Genomic DNA, 16584 nt, shown 5'->3' on the forward strand with positions numbered 1-16584 from the left:
GTGTGTATTGTACTCTTATGTGCATGTCTCGTGTAGTGCACAAGGAGCATGGTAATCTGGCTGAGTGTGATGTCTCAGTTCCAGAGGGTGTTGCAGCTGGTGTCTCAGAAGGCATGGAGGATCGGAGATCTCTTCAACGCTGTCATCCAGTTCTGTAAGCTCCACCAGGAGGAGGACGGAGGCAGCTCTCTGTCCAGTCTTTTCGACTGGCTACTGGAGACCCACTAGGCTCTGCCAACACCACCCATCTACACAAACACCAGCCAATGTCCCCAACTGTGTGTACCCCCCCCATGCATCAAACCCCACCATCAAGCCTAGTGATTCCCAGCACACGGAGTGCGAATCATGAAAAAAAAACCTAGCCTGGTAGCCAGATCTGTTTGTGCTTTAGCCAATTCCTCTTTTGTTAATTGTGATGTAAGCCATGACAAGGAACGCTAGAAGTCTGGCTACTAGGATAGAAGGTCCCAGATTAGTTTGTGCTGTCTTACCAACTCCTATGGTCAATGGACAACAAGGAGTAGAAGATCTGGCTGAAGCCAAAACAGATCGGGCTTCCAGGCTAAAAGAAACACCACACCCCGTGACATTATACACACCTTATGGGACTGAGGACTTTCATTAGGCTGCAAGTGAGCAGACATGTCTCCCTTTAATAAGATAAGCATGTTTCTCATTTTCTGATGCACGGTCCCTAGTTAGACGAACCCATGGAAAACCCAGCATCAGTTTGGGGTATAGGCCTTATTTATTTAGTGCAAACAAATCAGCCATCTGAGATTCTAACCTGCAGAATTTGTATTCCTTTAGTTGTTATATATCCTATACATTACATTTTCACAATCTGATGTGTTACTTTAGAAATGATGTATTTATTAAACATAAACACACACACACACACACAACAAGGCACCAATAGAACACTGTACCACATTCCCTCAACCAATCAAACTCAAAAAGACACCAGATGATGTTTTAATGTACAGTAGCTATCTTGAAGAGACTGTCAGACAGCAGCCATCATTCCAGTTGGGATTTGCTGACAGCAACATAGGTGTGCACTACTATGCTTGACAGTTGCCCAGAGCCTGTATTCACAATGTGTCTCAAAGCAGGAATGCTGATCTAGGATCAGATCCCCCTCCCCTGGTTCTGGTAATCATACCAAACGGATCCTATATCAGCCTTCCTAATCTGAGATGCTTTGTGAATACGGACCCAGATGAACATAGTTGCCGTTTACGTCGGCCAACGTTGTCTACTTCTGTTGTAACTTTGAACTCTGCTTAAGTTATCTGTCATTCTTCATTGTTATCTGTCGTTCTTATGTAAGTAATCTGTCCTTCTTCATGTTCTTTGAGAATTGTTTATCATGGATAGCTGTACATATTGTAGATTCTTGAACTGCTGCACCTTGGGGTAGAAAGACTGCTCTCTATCATTTCATTTTTACTACTATCAGAAAGACAGAGAAGGTTTGTAGTGTCTAATTTGTACGTGAATCTGGTTTGTCAGGTTTTATCTGCGTAGTGGTACCCTAGTGTTAAATCGTTGGCATTAAAAAGCACACAATTCAACTCTGTTGCTGTAGAAACTGAATGTATCTTTATCTTTTGAGATCAATAAATCCATGTAATATGTGAGCATGAATAGACTTTATTGAGCAAAAGAGGGTTAGAGAAAACATTATTCCGTCCAGCCCATTCTACAATTAACACACAAACAAACACTGAGTGTCAACACTGAACATTACAGAGGACCAAAGTGACCAGTCCAGGTCAAATCCTAACTGTTGAATGCAGGCCGCAAAGCCCTATAGGCCCTGCTCAGAAGTAGTGCACTTAATAGAGATTGGGTGCCATTGGGATGCATCCACAGCACTAAACTGTCTGTCGAGACAGTCCTACATAGTAAAATGACAGTGGGACCAAATTCATTCACCAAAGCTATCCTCTCTACTGAATCTTACTCCACAGCAACTAGGAGGTTAGAGGTCACATACGTTGGGTTTGTGATAACTTCCAGGAAGGGCATCTTCAAATCGGGGCCCTGTTGGAGTCATCTTCTTTGTTGGTGGATGGACAGATGGCCTTCCCCTCCTCACACACCCTACTGACCACTGACCACAGGATGGGTCAGCGCCAGATGCGACAGGTGTTGTCCTTGCTGCCTGCAGCAGAGAGAAGACAGGGACAGGTGGATGAAAAGGAGGTAGCTCACCGCACCCAGCTATGGCCTGTTTATTTGAACCTTGATAAAGTGTTTTGTGAGTGGAGAAAAAATTATGCTTGTTTGGCTGTGAAGAGGTTGCAATGGCATCGCTACATTTGAACTAGGTATGATTATATAGAGGGCAGAGTTGGGCTCAATTCCATTTCTGACAATTCAGGAAGTAAACTGAAATTCACATTTTTCTCAATGCTAACTTAATGCTGAATTGAAATGGAATTGACCCCAGCCCTGATAGAGGGTACATATTACCTGTGATGATGGTGTCACCCTCGTAGTTGAAGGCAGAGGAGAAGATCTCGTCCGTGTGTCCCTCGAGGACCTGCAGACAGACGCCAGACTGGACGTCCCACAGGCGAGCCGTCTTGTCAGCACTGGCCGTCAGAACTCTACTGCCCTGAGCGTTAAAACAGATCTGGGAGGTTGAAATTGAGATAAGGGTGTGTGTGTTACGAGAGTGAAAAGGAGTGATGGAGTGAATGGCTGGATGGCGGGGGCACTGATGAGGAAGTGTGCAAGAGTAGATAGGAACCGCCAAATGAGCAGAGCATGGGGAACGTTCAGCATGTCAGCACTATATTCTTAAAAGGCTATTAACTAAATGGAGGTCTGTTAGGCATTTGGAGGTCTGCCAGGCATTTGTTATGGACGAATGGCTCCAATGGAACACATGGCCAGACTTCAGAGAGATCTACAAGCACACAGTGAGGTGAAGAAATGAACATGGGGCTGGGATGATTAAATGATGCTGACTCTCCATTGTCTGAAAGTAAAGTGTGTTTTTATTAAAGGCCTCACGCTGCAGGGCGGTGAGCAGGCCTCAGACAGGAAATAGAAACAGAACTCTGGGAGAGGGTGACACTGACAGAATACAGAGGAGAGCGAGGGAAAAAGGAACGAGCACAAAGAGGAGAGTGAGAGGGCACTGAGGAGAGGGAGAAGGGGGGAGCAAAGAGGAACGAGGGGGAGCATGGAGGAGGCAGAGAGGAGAGCACAGAGGTGTCACATTTTTAGAAAAGAAGAAACGGGGAAAGAGACTGATGAAAAGAGAGGAAAAAGAGAAGAGAAATAGAAGGATGAATTTGATTTGATTTGATTAGAAGAAGATGAAGTAAGTGAATGGTCATGAGTAGACTCACATGGATTCTGTTGAGATGATTCAATGCCATAACAATGACTATTTTACATTATTCCCTGCATATTTAATCAACAAAACAATGAATTTATGTTTTTAGCAATATTTGGTTCTATGACATTCATTCCACAGATATTATTTTCATTTAAATGGCCAAGTGCAGTAAAAAAGCATATCTAAACTCAGCAAAAAAAGAAACGGCCCATTTTCAGGACCCTGTCTTTCAAAGATAATTCGTAAAAATCTAAATAACTTCACAGATCTTCATTGTAAAGGGTTTAAACGCTTGTTCAATGAACCATAAACAATTAATGAACATGCACCTGTGGTCGTTAAGACACTAACAGCTTACAGTCGGTAGGTCACAGTTATGAAAATGTAGGACACTAAAGAGGCCTTTCTACGGATTCTGAAAAACACCAAAAGAAAGATGCCCAGGATCCCTGCTCATCTGCGTGAATGTGTCTTAGGCATGCTGCAAGGAGGCATGAGTACTGCAGATGTGTCCAGGGCAATAAATTGCAATGTACAGTACTGTGAGACACCTCAGACAGAGCTACAGGGAGACAGGACAGACAGCTAATCATCCTCACAGTGGCAGACCACGTGTAACAACACCTGCATAGGATCGGTACATCCGAACATCACACCTGCGGGACAGGAACAGGATGGCAACAACTGCCTGAGTTACACCAGGAATGCACAATCCCTCCATCAGTGCTCAGACTGTCCGCAATAGGATGAGAGAGGCTGGACTGAGGGCTTGTAGGCCTGTTGTAAGGCAGGTCCTCACCAGACATCACCGGCAACAATGTCACCTATGGGCACAAACCCACCGTCGCTGGACCAGACAGGACTGGCAAAAATGCTTCACTGACGAGTCGCAGTTTTGTCTCACTAGGGGTGATGGTCAGATTTGCGCTTATCGTCGAAGGAATGAGCGTTACGCCGAGGCCTGCACTCTGGAGCAGAATCGATTTGGAGGTGGTGGGTCCGTCATGGTCCTCGGCGGTGTATCACAGCATCATTGGACTGAGCTTGTTGTCATTGCAGGCAATCTCAACGCTGTGCGTTACAGAGAAGACATCCTCCTCCCTCATGTTGGTACCCTTCCTGCAGGCTCATCCTGACATGACCATCCAACATGACAATGCCACCAGCCATACTGCTCGTTCTGTGCGTGATTTCCTGTAAGACAGGAACGTCAGTGTTCTGCCATGGCCAGCGAAGAGCCCGGATCTCAATCCCATTGAGCACGTATGGGACCTGTTGGATCGTAGGGTGAGAGCTAGGGCCATTCCCCCCAGAAATGTCCGGGAACTTGCAGGTGCATTGGTGGAAGAATGGGGTAACATCTCACAGCATGAACTGGTCAATCTAGTGCAGTCCATGAGGAGGTGATACACTGCAGTTCTTAATGCAGCTGGTGGCCACACCAGAAACTGACTGTTACTTTTGATTTTGACCCCCCCTTTGTTTAGGGACACATTATTCCATTTCTGTTAGTCACATATCTGTGGACCTTGTCCAGTTCATGTCTCAGTTGTTGAATCTTGTTATGTTCATACAAATATTTACACATGTTAAGTTCGCTGAAAATAAACGCAGTTGACAGTGAGAGGACGTTTCTTTTTTTGCTGAGTTTATATATTTCCACGCTATGATGTTAGAATAACACTGTGAAGTTGTGAAAACTATGATAATGCCCTTTTAGTGTAAGAGCTGTTTGAATAGACCGCATGAAATTTCTGCCTGTTTTGGTGGGATGGAGTTTTGGCCTGCCTGGTGACATCACCAGACGGTCAGTTAGTTAATAGAGCAATAAGAAAAGAGTTCTAAATTTCTGTCAATAACAGCTAGTTTTCAGTTTTCCCCTCCCCACTCAGACCACCCCCAGTCAGTCCTAGCAAAATTCTTGCTTGAGAAATTGCTCTGTGCTGAGAATATTTTTTTTACAATTTTAATTGAAAACCAATCACAGTGAGGTACTTAATTGTGACCCAGAAATGATTTGATATTGAAATAAAAACAGTTACATTGGACCTTTAAGAAAAAGTCAGCTTCTACCGATTAAATCTGAGAGGAAGAAAGAAACAACAAAGAGTGGGGAGAGGGAGCTGGAGGGATGACAGTGGAAATCAGAATGGAAGTAAAAACAGGGCCTGACAGAGACAGAAATAATGGGAGAGGGATGAAAAAAGAGATTGACACAGCGGTTAAGAGGCGGAGGGAGGGGAGAGAGGTGTCCTTCTAGGGGGAGATTAGTGTCATAATCCTGTGAAATCATCCTCCTTCCAGCCTATTACAGAGGCTGGGCCCTGATGGCTTTCAGTAAACAGACACAAGACAGGCAGCCTAATGGGGGGGATTGCGACCTGAGTTAAGTGCGTATAAATTGAAACATAATTCCCTTTTTATGCACTTTTCTCTCTACATGTATTCTGACCTTGAATTTAAGCACGATAATAACATGATATTCACAACCTATTCGTTAGGGCTGGAGATAAAATAAAACGAATGTGCCGGAGGTTTCTACAGATACGTCGTATTCTGACCTAGATTCCACCACCTTTACGCACAATGAAATGATGAATAAGGTTGAGCAACCTATCATTGTTTTAGATATATTTTACCTTGTTTTACCTTGGAGCCAAATGTAAGACCAGTCATAAGGCAACAAACTAAAGTATATCAATATATAGGCAGGTAGCCGAGTGGTTAAGAGTGTTAGGCCAGTAACTGAAAAGTCACTGATTCAATTCCTCTCGCTGACTAGGTGAAAATCCTGCCGATGTGTTCTTGAGCAAGGCACTATCACCAATTGTTCCTGTAAGTCGCTCTGGATAAGTGTCTGCTAAATGACAGAAATGTATATTAACTTTTCCACAGTGAAGTTTATGAAATTCTGGCCCTATGGCTGAAATTTGGAGACCATATGAGAATGTTTTAATCATAAGCCCAGACTTTTCACTCTATTTTTGACATTTTGCTTGATGTTAAATACTAACCACCATCGGTAACCACCGTCAGTTATACCCACATACACTGACTTTAGTGTTAGTTTCCTTACATTTCACATTATTCCATTCCGTCGTTAGTTGACCTTTCTTTCCTCTGTCACGTCTGTGCAGTTGTTCCTGAGGGTCACTAGCATTACTGGATCATATTAGGCTAACGCTGTACAGTAATATAGGACATGTAGCCTATTAGAATCATTATGGAACAGACCACACGTAGCAGGTTAAACCTGCTGCACAACAACTGGACTTGTCATCACAGTTCCATGATTAGTGAGGGTTTTTTGCATAAAGGCTCTCCAAAACTGTTATTTTATTATTCATATATACTTTCCTAAACCTTAATAATATACAATATCAGAATATTTTTCAATCTACCAATTGTTGCTGAAAAGGAAAACAAATTCTAGTTAAAGGTACAAAAGGCATAGATTTAGATAAATGTACTGAAAATCCTATTGAATGAAAACTCCACGAGAAAACTGGTAGGCCAGCACTTTCCATTGAATAAATGTTAACCAGGCCTGCGAGGCCCATTACGCATCTGCATAAGGTAAGTCTGATATCCACCTATTGAGAACTGTGTAGGAAAGGAGTACATTTCCTGCTGTGGCACCAAGCGACAAACACACACAACATGCAGGCACCTACACACACACTAACAAATATGTACACACACGTACACTGGCAGAACTGTCAAATGGCAGAGGCTGATAAGATCACACACACATTTAGGTCACAGCTGGGTCACCTACAATACAGGCCCAGGTCACATGTGGCTCTATACAGCCGTGGCTAATGCAGTTACAGAGTGAGCAGGGACAGACTATGTCATGGTGTTTTATTAACAAAATCAACCAAGGTGTGACATTAAAGGGCTCAAGGTGAAACATTACAGGGAATCAAATGAGACTACCGGGGGGAAGGGGGAATCAGAGTCGCTAGGCAGAAAAACTTGGGAAGTGAGACTTTAACAGGGCTGTTTTGAAAAGGGCATAGGTAGAGCAGGAATCAGCCTATAGGTAGAGCAGGAATCAGCCTATAGGTAGAGCAGGAATCAGCCTATAGGTAGAGCAGGAATCAGCCTATAGGTAGAGCAGGAATCAGCCTATAGGTAGAGCAGGAATCAGCCTATAGGTAGAGCAGGAATCAGCCTATAGGTAGAGCAGGAATCAGCCTATAGGTAGAGCAGGAATCAGCCTATAGGTAGAGCAGGAATCAGCCTATAGGTAGAGCAGGAATCAGCCTATGGGTAGAGCAGGAATCAGCCTATGGGTAGAGCAGGAATCAGCCTATAGGTAGAGCAGGAATCAGCCTATAGGTAGAGCAGGAATCAGCCTATAGGTAGAGCAGGAATCAACCTGTAGGTAGAGCAGGATTCAGCCTATAGGTAGAGCAGGATTCAGCCTATAGGTAGAGCAGAAATCAGCCTATAGGTAGAGCAGGAATCAGCCTATAGGTAGAGCAGGAATCAGCCTATAGGTAGAGCAGGAATCAGCCCATAGGTAGAGCAGGAATCAGCCTATAGGTAGAGCAGGAATCAGCCCATAGGTAGAGCAGGAATCAGCCCATAGGTAGAGCAGGAATCAGCCTATAGGTAGAGCAGGAATCAGCCTATAGGTAGAGCAGGAATCAGCCTATAGGTAGAGCAGGAATCAGCCTATAGGTAGAGCAGGAATCAGCCTATAGGTAGAGCAGGAATCGGCCTATAGGTAGAGCAGGAATCAGCCTATAGGTAGAGCAGGAATCAGCCCATAGGTAGAGCAGGAATCAGCCCATAGGTAGAGCAGGAATCAGCCTATAGGTAGAGCAGGAATCAGCCCATAGGTAGAGCAGGAATCAGCCCATAGGTAGAGCAGGAATCAGCCTATACAGTGGGGAGAACAAGTATTTGATACAATGCCAACTTTGCAGGTTTTCCTACTTACAAAGCATGTAGAGGTCTGTAATTTTTTATCATCGGTACACTTCAACAATGAGAGACACAATCTAAAACAAAAATCCTGAAAATCACATTGTATGATTTTTAAGTAATTAATTTGCATGTTATTTACAGACCTCTACATGCTTTGTAAGTGGGAAAACCTGCAAAATCGGCAGTGTATCAAAGACTTGTTCTCCCCACTGTAGGTAGAGCAGGAATCAACCTATAGGTAGAGCAGGAATCAGCCTATAGGTAGACCAGGAATCAGCCTATAGGTAGAGCAGGAATCAGCCTATAGGTAGAGCAGGAATCAGCCTATAGGTAGAGCAGGAATCAGCCTATAGGTAGAGCAGGAATCAGCCTATAGGTAGAGCAGGAATCAGCCTATAGGTAGAGCAGGAATCAGCTTATAGGTAGAGCAGGAATCAGCCTATAGGTAGAGCAGGAATCAGCCTATAGGTAGAGCAGGAATCAGCCTATAGGTAGAGCAGGAATCAGCCTATAGGTAGAGCAGGAATCAGCCTATAGGTAGAGCAAGAATCAGCCTATAGGTAGAGCAAGAATCAGCCTATAGGTAGACCAGGAATCAGCCTATAGGTAGAGCAGGAAAATATTTCTGGAACGTTCTGGCCTGAGGGACACACACCTTCAAGGTCATGTCTCTCTCTGTCATCGTCAAGACATGGTTGACCTAGCAACTGACACAAGAAGCAGTAACAGGAGGTAGAAACATCCCCCCGGCAAGCGGACCGCCATCCTCATCCCTCCTGTCCAGTCCTGTAACCTTGTGAGTATGAGGGATGCTCCGAGGCAGACAAAAGAGACAGAGAGAGAGAGGGGGCATTTTGGTTCCTGTTTGAACCATTACCTGTCTCAGTGACTCACCTTGGAGATCTCTCCCTCATGGCTCTCCAGTCTAGAGATGCACTGGTAGCTGACAGCGCTGTACACTCTCGCTGTGCCTAAGAGTCAGGGGGAAATATTGATTTCTCAAATCATCCGGTGAGTAAAGTTGAACCTTAAAATAAAAGGAATTAAATTGAGCTGGCCTGGTTAGTCATACACCATAGTTGCTGGAACTGCGCTGGAAAGGACAATGTGAAAAATAAATATTCAAGCCACCACAGTACGATTTGGGTTGGCATGACCGTGTAAAATAGGGGTGGTTGGGCTGGGTACAGTACAGATATAGTTGTTTAGTGCCTGGTGACATTGTCAATACAAAGTTCCTGGACTGAACAATCACGGAACCAGCAGAGAGGTCGAGGTACCCCCGTAGTTAAATAGAACAAGATAAGCATCTCTGCGGTCGTACCGTCAGCCGAGGCGGTGGCTATGAGTTGACCGGTGTAGTCGAAACACACATCCAGCACCTCGTCTTCATGGCCTGCTAGTGTGGCCATACACTTCCCACTCGCTGCCTCCCACACCTGGGGAAGCATGGACACACACACATATCCCGGTACTCACACACACATAAGGACACAAACAATGTCAAAGTGTCAAATGTTAATGAATCTATGTTTAAAAGCCTTTTAAAACAGACAACCAGCTTGGTAAGTGCTGTAACAACACAATGGTGGTGTTTTCCCCTCTCCACAATCTTCTCTTTAGAAATGCAACCACCTGAATAATTCACACAACTAACCAGCGAGTGTGACTCATCTTGGAATAATTAAAGGATTTCATTTTCCCTATTAAATGATGCAGAGCTTAAACGAGATAGGAGTCTCCACCAGAGAGAGAGAGAGATGATAGGAAATGTGACATAATGTGAGATGGGATGTGAGAGAGGATGTGGGAGAGATGATAGATGTGACACGATGTGAGATGGGATGTGAAAGAGGGTGTGAGAGAGATGATAGGAGATGTGACATGATGTGAGATGGGATGTGAAAGAGGGTGTGAGAGAGATGATAGGAGATGTGACATGATGTGAGGTGGGATGTGAAAGAGGGTGTGAGAGAGATGATAGGAGATGTGACAAAATGTGAGATGGGATGTGAGAGAGGATGTGGGAGAGATGATAGATGTGACACGATGTGAGATGGGATGTGAAAGAGGGTGTGAGAGAGATGATAGGAGATGTGACATGATGTGAGATGGGATGTGAGAGAGGGTGTGAGAGAGATGATAGGAGATGTGACATGACATGAGGTGGGAAGTGAGAGAGTATGTGGGAGAGATGATAGGAGATGTGACATGATGTGAGAGAGGGTGTGAGAGAGGGTGTGAGAGAGATGATAGGAGATGTGACATGATGTGAGATGGGATGTGAGAGAGGGTGTGAGAGAGATGATAGGAGATGTGACATGACATGAGGTGGGAAGTGAGAGAGGATGTGGGAGAGATGATAGGAGATGTGACATGGTGTGAGAGAGGGTGTGAGAGAGGGTGTGAGAGAGATGATAGGAGATGTGACATGACATGAGGTGGGATGTGAGAGAGGGTGTGAGAGAGATGATAGGAGATGTGACATGACATGAGGTGGGAAGTGTTAGAGGATGTGGGAGAGATGATAGGAGATGTGACATGGTGTGAGAGAGGGTGTGAGAGAGATGATAGGAGATGTGACATGACATGAGGTGGGATGTGAGAGAGGGTGTGAGAGAGATGATAGGAGATGTGACATGACATGAGGTGGGATGTGAGAGAGGGTGTGAGAGAGATGATAGGAGATGTGACATGACATGAGGTGGGATGTGAGAGAGGGTGTGAGAGAGATGATAGGAGATGTGACATGACATGAGGTGGGATATGAGAGAGGGTGTGAGAGAGATGATAGGAGATGTGACATGACATGAGGTGGGAAGTGAGAGAGGGTGTGAGAGAGATGATAGGAGATGTGACATGACATGAGGTGGGATGTGAGAGCTCACCCTACAACTTTTGTCCATGGAGCCGGTGATGATGAGGGAGCAGTCCCAGTTAAACTGAACACTGCTGATCTCCCCTCTGTGGCCTATAAGTGTGTGGACACGCCTGGTAGAATGATAGGAGGGTGTTAATGGTGGTTAGACTCGGACACAAACATGGATGGACACACACACACACACACACACACACACACACACACACACACACACACACACACACACCACACTTGGGGTCTCACCTCCCAGATGGAACATCCCACAGAGAAACAGTGTGGTCAAAGGAGCCAGTGACTAGCTGGTCACCCACTGTGTTAAATGACAGGGAGATGATCTCTGCTGAGTGGCCCTGAGAGAGGAAAGAAAGAGGGGGGGGGGGGGGAACCGAGCGAGCGGACGAAAGCACAGTCAAGTAAACAAGCCATTCTTTCTTCTTTAAAAAAGCTAAATTGCATAATTTCATCCAATTCAGTTTGAGGAACACATTTGCCTTTTTGTGCTCGAGTCAAATATTCACCAGCATGACTAATGTAGGAATAATTGAAGAAGAAGGGGTAGAGAGGAGGGATAGAGAGCTGGTAGAGAAGAGGGATAGAGAGGAGAGTTAGAGAGGAGGGGTAAAGAGGAGGGATAGAGAGGCAGGGATAGAGAGGAGGGGTAGAGAGGAGAGTTAGAGAGCAGCACACAGAATCCCCTCTCTGGAACACCCAGCCACACAGTTTGCCCACGTGCAGCAGGACACTGCTGCCTGTCCAGTAGCTGAGGATGTAGATAAATTACCTTATGAATGTATTACGAGAGAGAGAGAGAGAGAGAGAGCTCACTGTCAGTGTGGACACCTCCTCTCCAGTCTGGATGTCCCATAGCTTGGCCGTAGTGTCCATGCTACCCGTGGCCACCAAGGTACTTTGAGGGTTAAACGCCAAACACACCTGTCCAGCACAGAAAACAGTGTTAGCTGCCATTCACGTAGAAAATCTGATTCGAAGCTCACTGCAATCATATTGATACTGAAGGACAAGTCCAATCTCTCAGAAAGTCCAATCTCTAGATTAGAAAGTCCCTCGTACTATTTCAGCAGTGTGTCCTCGGAAGGTGTGGAAACATTTGCCCGTCTCTACACTCCACAGCCTGCAGGTCTTATCAAAGGACCCAGTGGCAATCTTGTCCCTGGATTAAAAGGGATAAATAAAGGTACGATTTGAGATAGGAAAATCATTTATTTTAACCACCAACAACTCTTTCCCTTGGCCTTAGGTGTAAGACAACAGAGGAACATAGAATAGGAATAAGGCTCTCTGGGACCTAAGAGTCGGAGTACTGATCTAGGATCAGTTTAGCCTTTTAGATCATAATGAAACCTATGAAGGTGGTTACCCATAGGGGTTGTTGAAGGCGATGGCGTACACCACGTTCCTGTGGCCCTCCAGTGTGTGCAGCTCCTCGCCTGACTCCGTGTCCCATATTTTACATGTCCTGTCATAGCTCCCAGTTATAAAACTGCAGAGAGAGAGAGAGAGAGAGAGAGAGAGAGAGAGAGAGAGAGAGAGAGAGAGAGAGAGAGAGAGAGAGAGAGAGAGGGTGAGAGATTGAGGAGAGAGGGAGAAACAGAGAAAGAGACAGAGAAAAGGATAAAGAGAGACAGAGAGAGGGTGAGAGATTGAGGAGAGAGAGAGAAGACAGAGAAAGAGACAGAGAAAGGATAAAGAAAGAGAGAGAGAGAGAGATAGAGAGAGAGACAGAGAGAGGGTGAGAGATTGAGGAGAGAGGGGTAAACAGAGAAAGAGACAGAGAAAAGGATAGAGACAGAGAGAGGGTGAGAGATTGAGGAGAGAGGGAGAAACAGAGAAAGAGACAGAGAAAAGGATAAAGAGAGACAGAGAGAGAGAGAGAGAGAGACAGAGAGAGAGAGAGAGAGAGAGAGAGAGAGGGTGAGAGAGGATTGAGGAAGAGGGAGAGAAAAGGATAAAGAGAGACAGAGACAGAGAGAGACAGAGAGAGAGGGAAACAGAGAAAGAGAGCGAAAAGGATAAAGAAAGAGACAGAGTGTAAAAAGAGAGATGTTTACTTCTCCTGCACACCAAAAAGACAAGCGCCAGGGGTTCTCTGCACATCTCCATGCAATGCAGATGAACTTACCTCGACCCTGATTTATTGAAGGCAACGTTTGTCAGTGGCAGTATGTGCGCCTGCAGCGCCTGCAAGGGAGAAGGAGACATTTTTTTGTTAACTCTGAGGCAGTTTACTTGACTGAATTAAATAAATGTACATCTATACGTTTGACCGTGTAATACCCATACATAATACATCTGGCTTTGATGTGCTGAGGAAGAATCCTGTTATTCTAGGAGAAATCTACAATTCCCACCCCCTGCTGCCATCTATGGTTCAAATGAGGAATTACAGGATGGCTGCACCGTTTGCACAAGGCACTGGCAGTGTGGTTGTGCATGTTAATGGCTGTTTATGGCTGCATAGACAGTGTGCACTGGCACACAAGAGTGGACGTTCAGGAGGCAGACGGTGACATTATCAATTAGAAGAGAGCCGAATGAAAATAAATAGGTAGCTCAGAAATATGGCAGCTGTATTTGACCTTGAAGAGGCAGAATCTGCGATTGTCCTGCTGACCCAGTTTCTCCTGCAGTCTGACGATCAAGAGTTTGACTTGGTCGACGCGTGATGCTGTGATCAGTGGCTCCGATTTCCTGATCGCTGATATTAACTCCTCGGTGTCTGTCCTATATGGATAGAGACGTGTCAGAGCGATGCATCATGGTCATTGAAAAAAGGAGAATAGACGTCATACAGGATCAGTGACAAATTGTAAAGAATTAGTGGGTGTGTTTATCTACCTATATCATCATCATCATCCTCATACTACACTAGCACTAGTATAATCAACTGCATACCATACAGGGCTGCCAACTCTCACGCATTGGCCATGAGACAACCGCATTTGACCCTCTTCATATATCTCACACATTGAAAACTACTGCTTTTGTTTTTCTAATTAGTCCATGTCATTAACTTTTCAACTGTGCTCCAAATCGTTTTGAAATCAGAGCATCTGCGCATACAATTTAACATCACGAGCAAAACCTCTATCATTGCCCTGCCTTGCCGCAGCATTGTGAACCGCATCACATAGCAGCATATGATTGGTCTAGTTATGTGAGGGATCAGGGGGGATAGGATGCATGTTTTAAAGAAATGCCCCTCAAGATTAGAGTGGAGCTGAATGGAGAGAGAGAACATTCTCCACTGATTTTATAAAACTGTAAAAAGAGCAGCATGGTAGCGCTGTTTTATGTAAAATGCTGTTACTAACGTCCATGAATCTATTGCAGAATGCAGCCTTTTGACAGCATATACTAAAGTCGATTTAATCCACACTTGCTTTAGTCCCCTCATTTGGTGATTGGCATTTAGGCTGTGACAACAAAAAGGCAGCAGACAGACCTACAGTATGTTTGGTAGGGTGATCTTTAGTAACTATAAAAAATAATTTTGTCAAACAGATTGTGAAACCAAAAGTGAATGTTTGATTCTAGAGCGGGAAAATAAATAGAAGAATCATTTGGTTAGGGTGTAGGGGAAGATTAATGTCATCTTGTCTTCAGATTTTATTATCTTTTTACTTTTTATTTGGTCTGATCAGTGGAACAATGCTCATTCTTAATATGTGCTAAATGTGCTAAAATATAGGTTTATTACTGTGCTTGTCAGCAACTACATTACTGTTATTCCCCAAACGTATTTTATTATTCCACTTCTTCCCAAGTATGCCAGTATCATCACATATTTGAAATCTGATATGCCTACTTGTGTCTTTGATAAATGAATGATATGAAGCAATGCATTTTTGCAGCCATTCACGGACCGTTTAAGCATGGGATATTAAATGCTCCAGGAATCAAATATAATTGTATATATTTTAGTACATGCTAGACAGAGATGGTGGGGGAACTCACAACTCATAAAGGCACCATATTTTGTCTATGTTGAGTAAGATGATGGCAAGGATCTACAACTAGTAGACATAAACCACCTGAATATTGATATTCATTAGACTTTGCTTGAAGGTTGGGTGATTGTGAGAAATTAATTGTTATAACAAGTACATTATCAAACACCCAGCACTTGGGAAATATAGATCAGGGGTGGACAACCCTCCTGGAGAGCGAGCAGGATTTTCTCAGAGCCCTATTTTAAAGGGATGGATCAACCAAATTACAAAAAGTTTGTGTATTTTCCTTGAAAGCAGTCTATGGACAAGGAGACTGCAATTTATGATGTGGTTACCCTCTGCCATCAACAGTTAATATAACAGCTTCCTGTGTAGAGTCTTGGTGTACTGGTAAGTGTTGCATACAAATCCCTGCTCCAACCTTCCCAATGGTTCTAGTATCCCCCCCCCCCCCATCTCATTTCATTACTGTCCGAATGGAATGTCAAACCACCTAAAAAAATATTTGCATACTTTAAACGCCCCCCCCCCCCCGAAAGAAATATCAAAGTAACAAAGTCGCCGAATTTTGAGTGTTCATTTAATGTTTAAAACATCCTGAATACACCTGACCTGTGTGTTTTTACACCCTGGTCATAGGCCCAAACCATTTCAAAATACGTCGACTTGCAGGAAATTAACCTCCGTGTCTTGGGGTTGTGCCAGGCAGTAATGAAATTCAGAAAGCAAATCTCATTCGAAGCTTTCTTCAAAAGTTGGCAACCCTGCACATATCATGAACACTAAACACGTCATCTCATTCATAAACATGAATTGTACTATTGTCTACCCACTCCGGAGACAAATCCAACAGATCGATGGATTTAGTCTTCAGAGCTCCTCCTTTCTCATATTCCAGGATGATACCTGTGAACAAAAGGCATCAATTCAATATTCAATATTCGACACCAGACCAAGTGTTGAGATACGAGTTACTTTAGGCCTACTTGTAACTTCAACTTGCATCAACTTGTGCATCATGCAAAACAAATCCTGTTACAGCTAACGTTAACTGGTCTGTCTAGCACAGAGCCTAGCTCTGCTCTGGGCTAGCAAAGCCAGCTAGCTCAGTAGGTCAGAACAGCACTGAAGTTGCAGTGTAGTTGCACAAAATGGTACAAATAATTAGCTACCTACTTGTTCAAACATTCATTCGTATCTTAATTCTAATGCATGTTAGCATCATCAACAACATGTTCATTACCTGGTGGATAATATCTGAGAAGGAATCGTTTGAGTTTCATTTCGCTTCTCCAGCAGAAATCACTTGTCAACAAAGCGTTGTTATGGCGACAGGCTATCGCGACCAAGACGCATGCGCAGATGGATTGAAACGCATTCGCCTACAACTAACCTATTCAAAAAAGACAGAACTTGTTCCATAACTGTCCACA

General features: G+C 44.2%; 2 protein-coding genes across 4 annotated transcripts in view; one reads left to right on the forward strand and one right to left on the reverse strand.

Annotated features, from left to right (window-relative positions):
• Positions 1-1646, forward strand: part of LOC135546285 (A-kinase anchor protein SPHKAP-like) — a 36463-nt gene extending 34817 nt beyond the window's left edge. For both annotated transcript variants that reach the window (XM_064974590.1, XM_064974591.1), the window contains exon 11: positions 79-1646. In XM_064974590.1, the coding sequence (XP_064830662.1) occupies positions 79-228 (150 nt within the window). In that variant the 3' untranslated portion in view covers positions 229-1646. The remainder of the gene's footprint in view (positions 1-78) is intronic.
• daw1 (dynein assembly factor with WDR repeat domains 1) lies at positions 1642-16580 on the reverse strand. Of its 2 annotated transcripts, none has more exons than XM_064974593.1 (13): positions 16395-16580; positions 15985-16057; positions 13778-13922; positions 13321-13379; positions 12559-12681; positions 12252-12351; positions 12006-12113; positions 11424-11530; positions 11188-11290; positions 9624-9738; positions 9194-9270; positions 2485-2629; positions 1642-2173 (listed from the first exon to the last, which is right to left on the reverse strand). In XM_064974593.1, exons 1-13 carry the CDS (start codon positions 16432-16434, stop codon positions 2139-2141), a joined length of 1230 nt encoding a protein of 409 aa, XP_064830665.1. In that variant the 5' UTR covers positions 16435-16580; the 3' UTR covers positions 1642-2138. The 2 variants fall into 2 exon arrangements, with proteins under 2 accessions (XP_064830665.1, XP_064830664.1); XM_064974592.1 differs by having other exon boundaries at positions 2485-2647; positions 16395-16577.
• Positions 16581-16584: the final 4 nt, after the last annotated feature.

Source organism: Oncorhynchus masou, chromosome 9, assembly GCF_036934945.1.
Source record: "Oncorhynchus masou masou isolate Uvic2021 chromosome 9, UVic_Omas_1.1, whole genome shotgun sequence".
Taxonomy (NCBI): domain Eukaryota; kingdom Metazoa; phylum Chordata; class Actinopteri; order Salmoniformes; family Salmonidae; genus Oncorhynchus; species Oncorhynchus masou.

What these genes read in the sequence shown, in the direction of transcription:
- daw1 (XM_064974592.1), bottom strand. Translation starts at nt 16,434, where the DNA reads ATGAAACTCAAACGATTCCTTCTCAGATATTATCCACCAG. An exon ending in GCCTTCAACAACCCCTATGG is followed by an intron (nt 12,352 to 12,558) that starts GTAACCACCTTC and finishes CTTTTAATCCAG; the next exon opens with GGACAAGATTGCCACTGGGT. An exon ending in GAGGACACACTGCTGAAATA is followed by an intron (nt 12,114 to 12,251) that starts GTACGAGGGACT and finishes TGTGCTGGACAG; the next exon opens with GTGTGTTTGGCGTTTAACCC.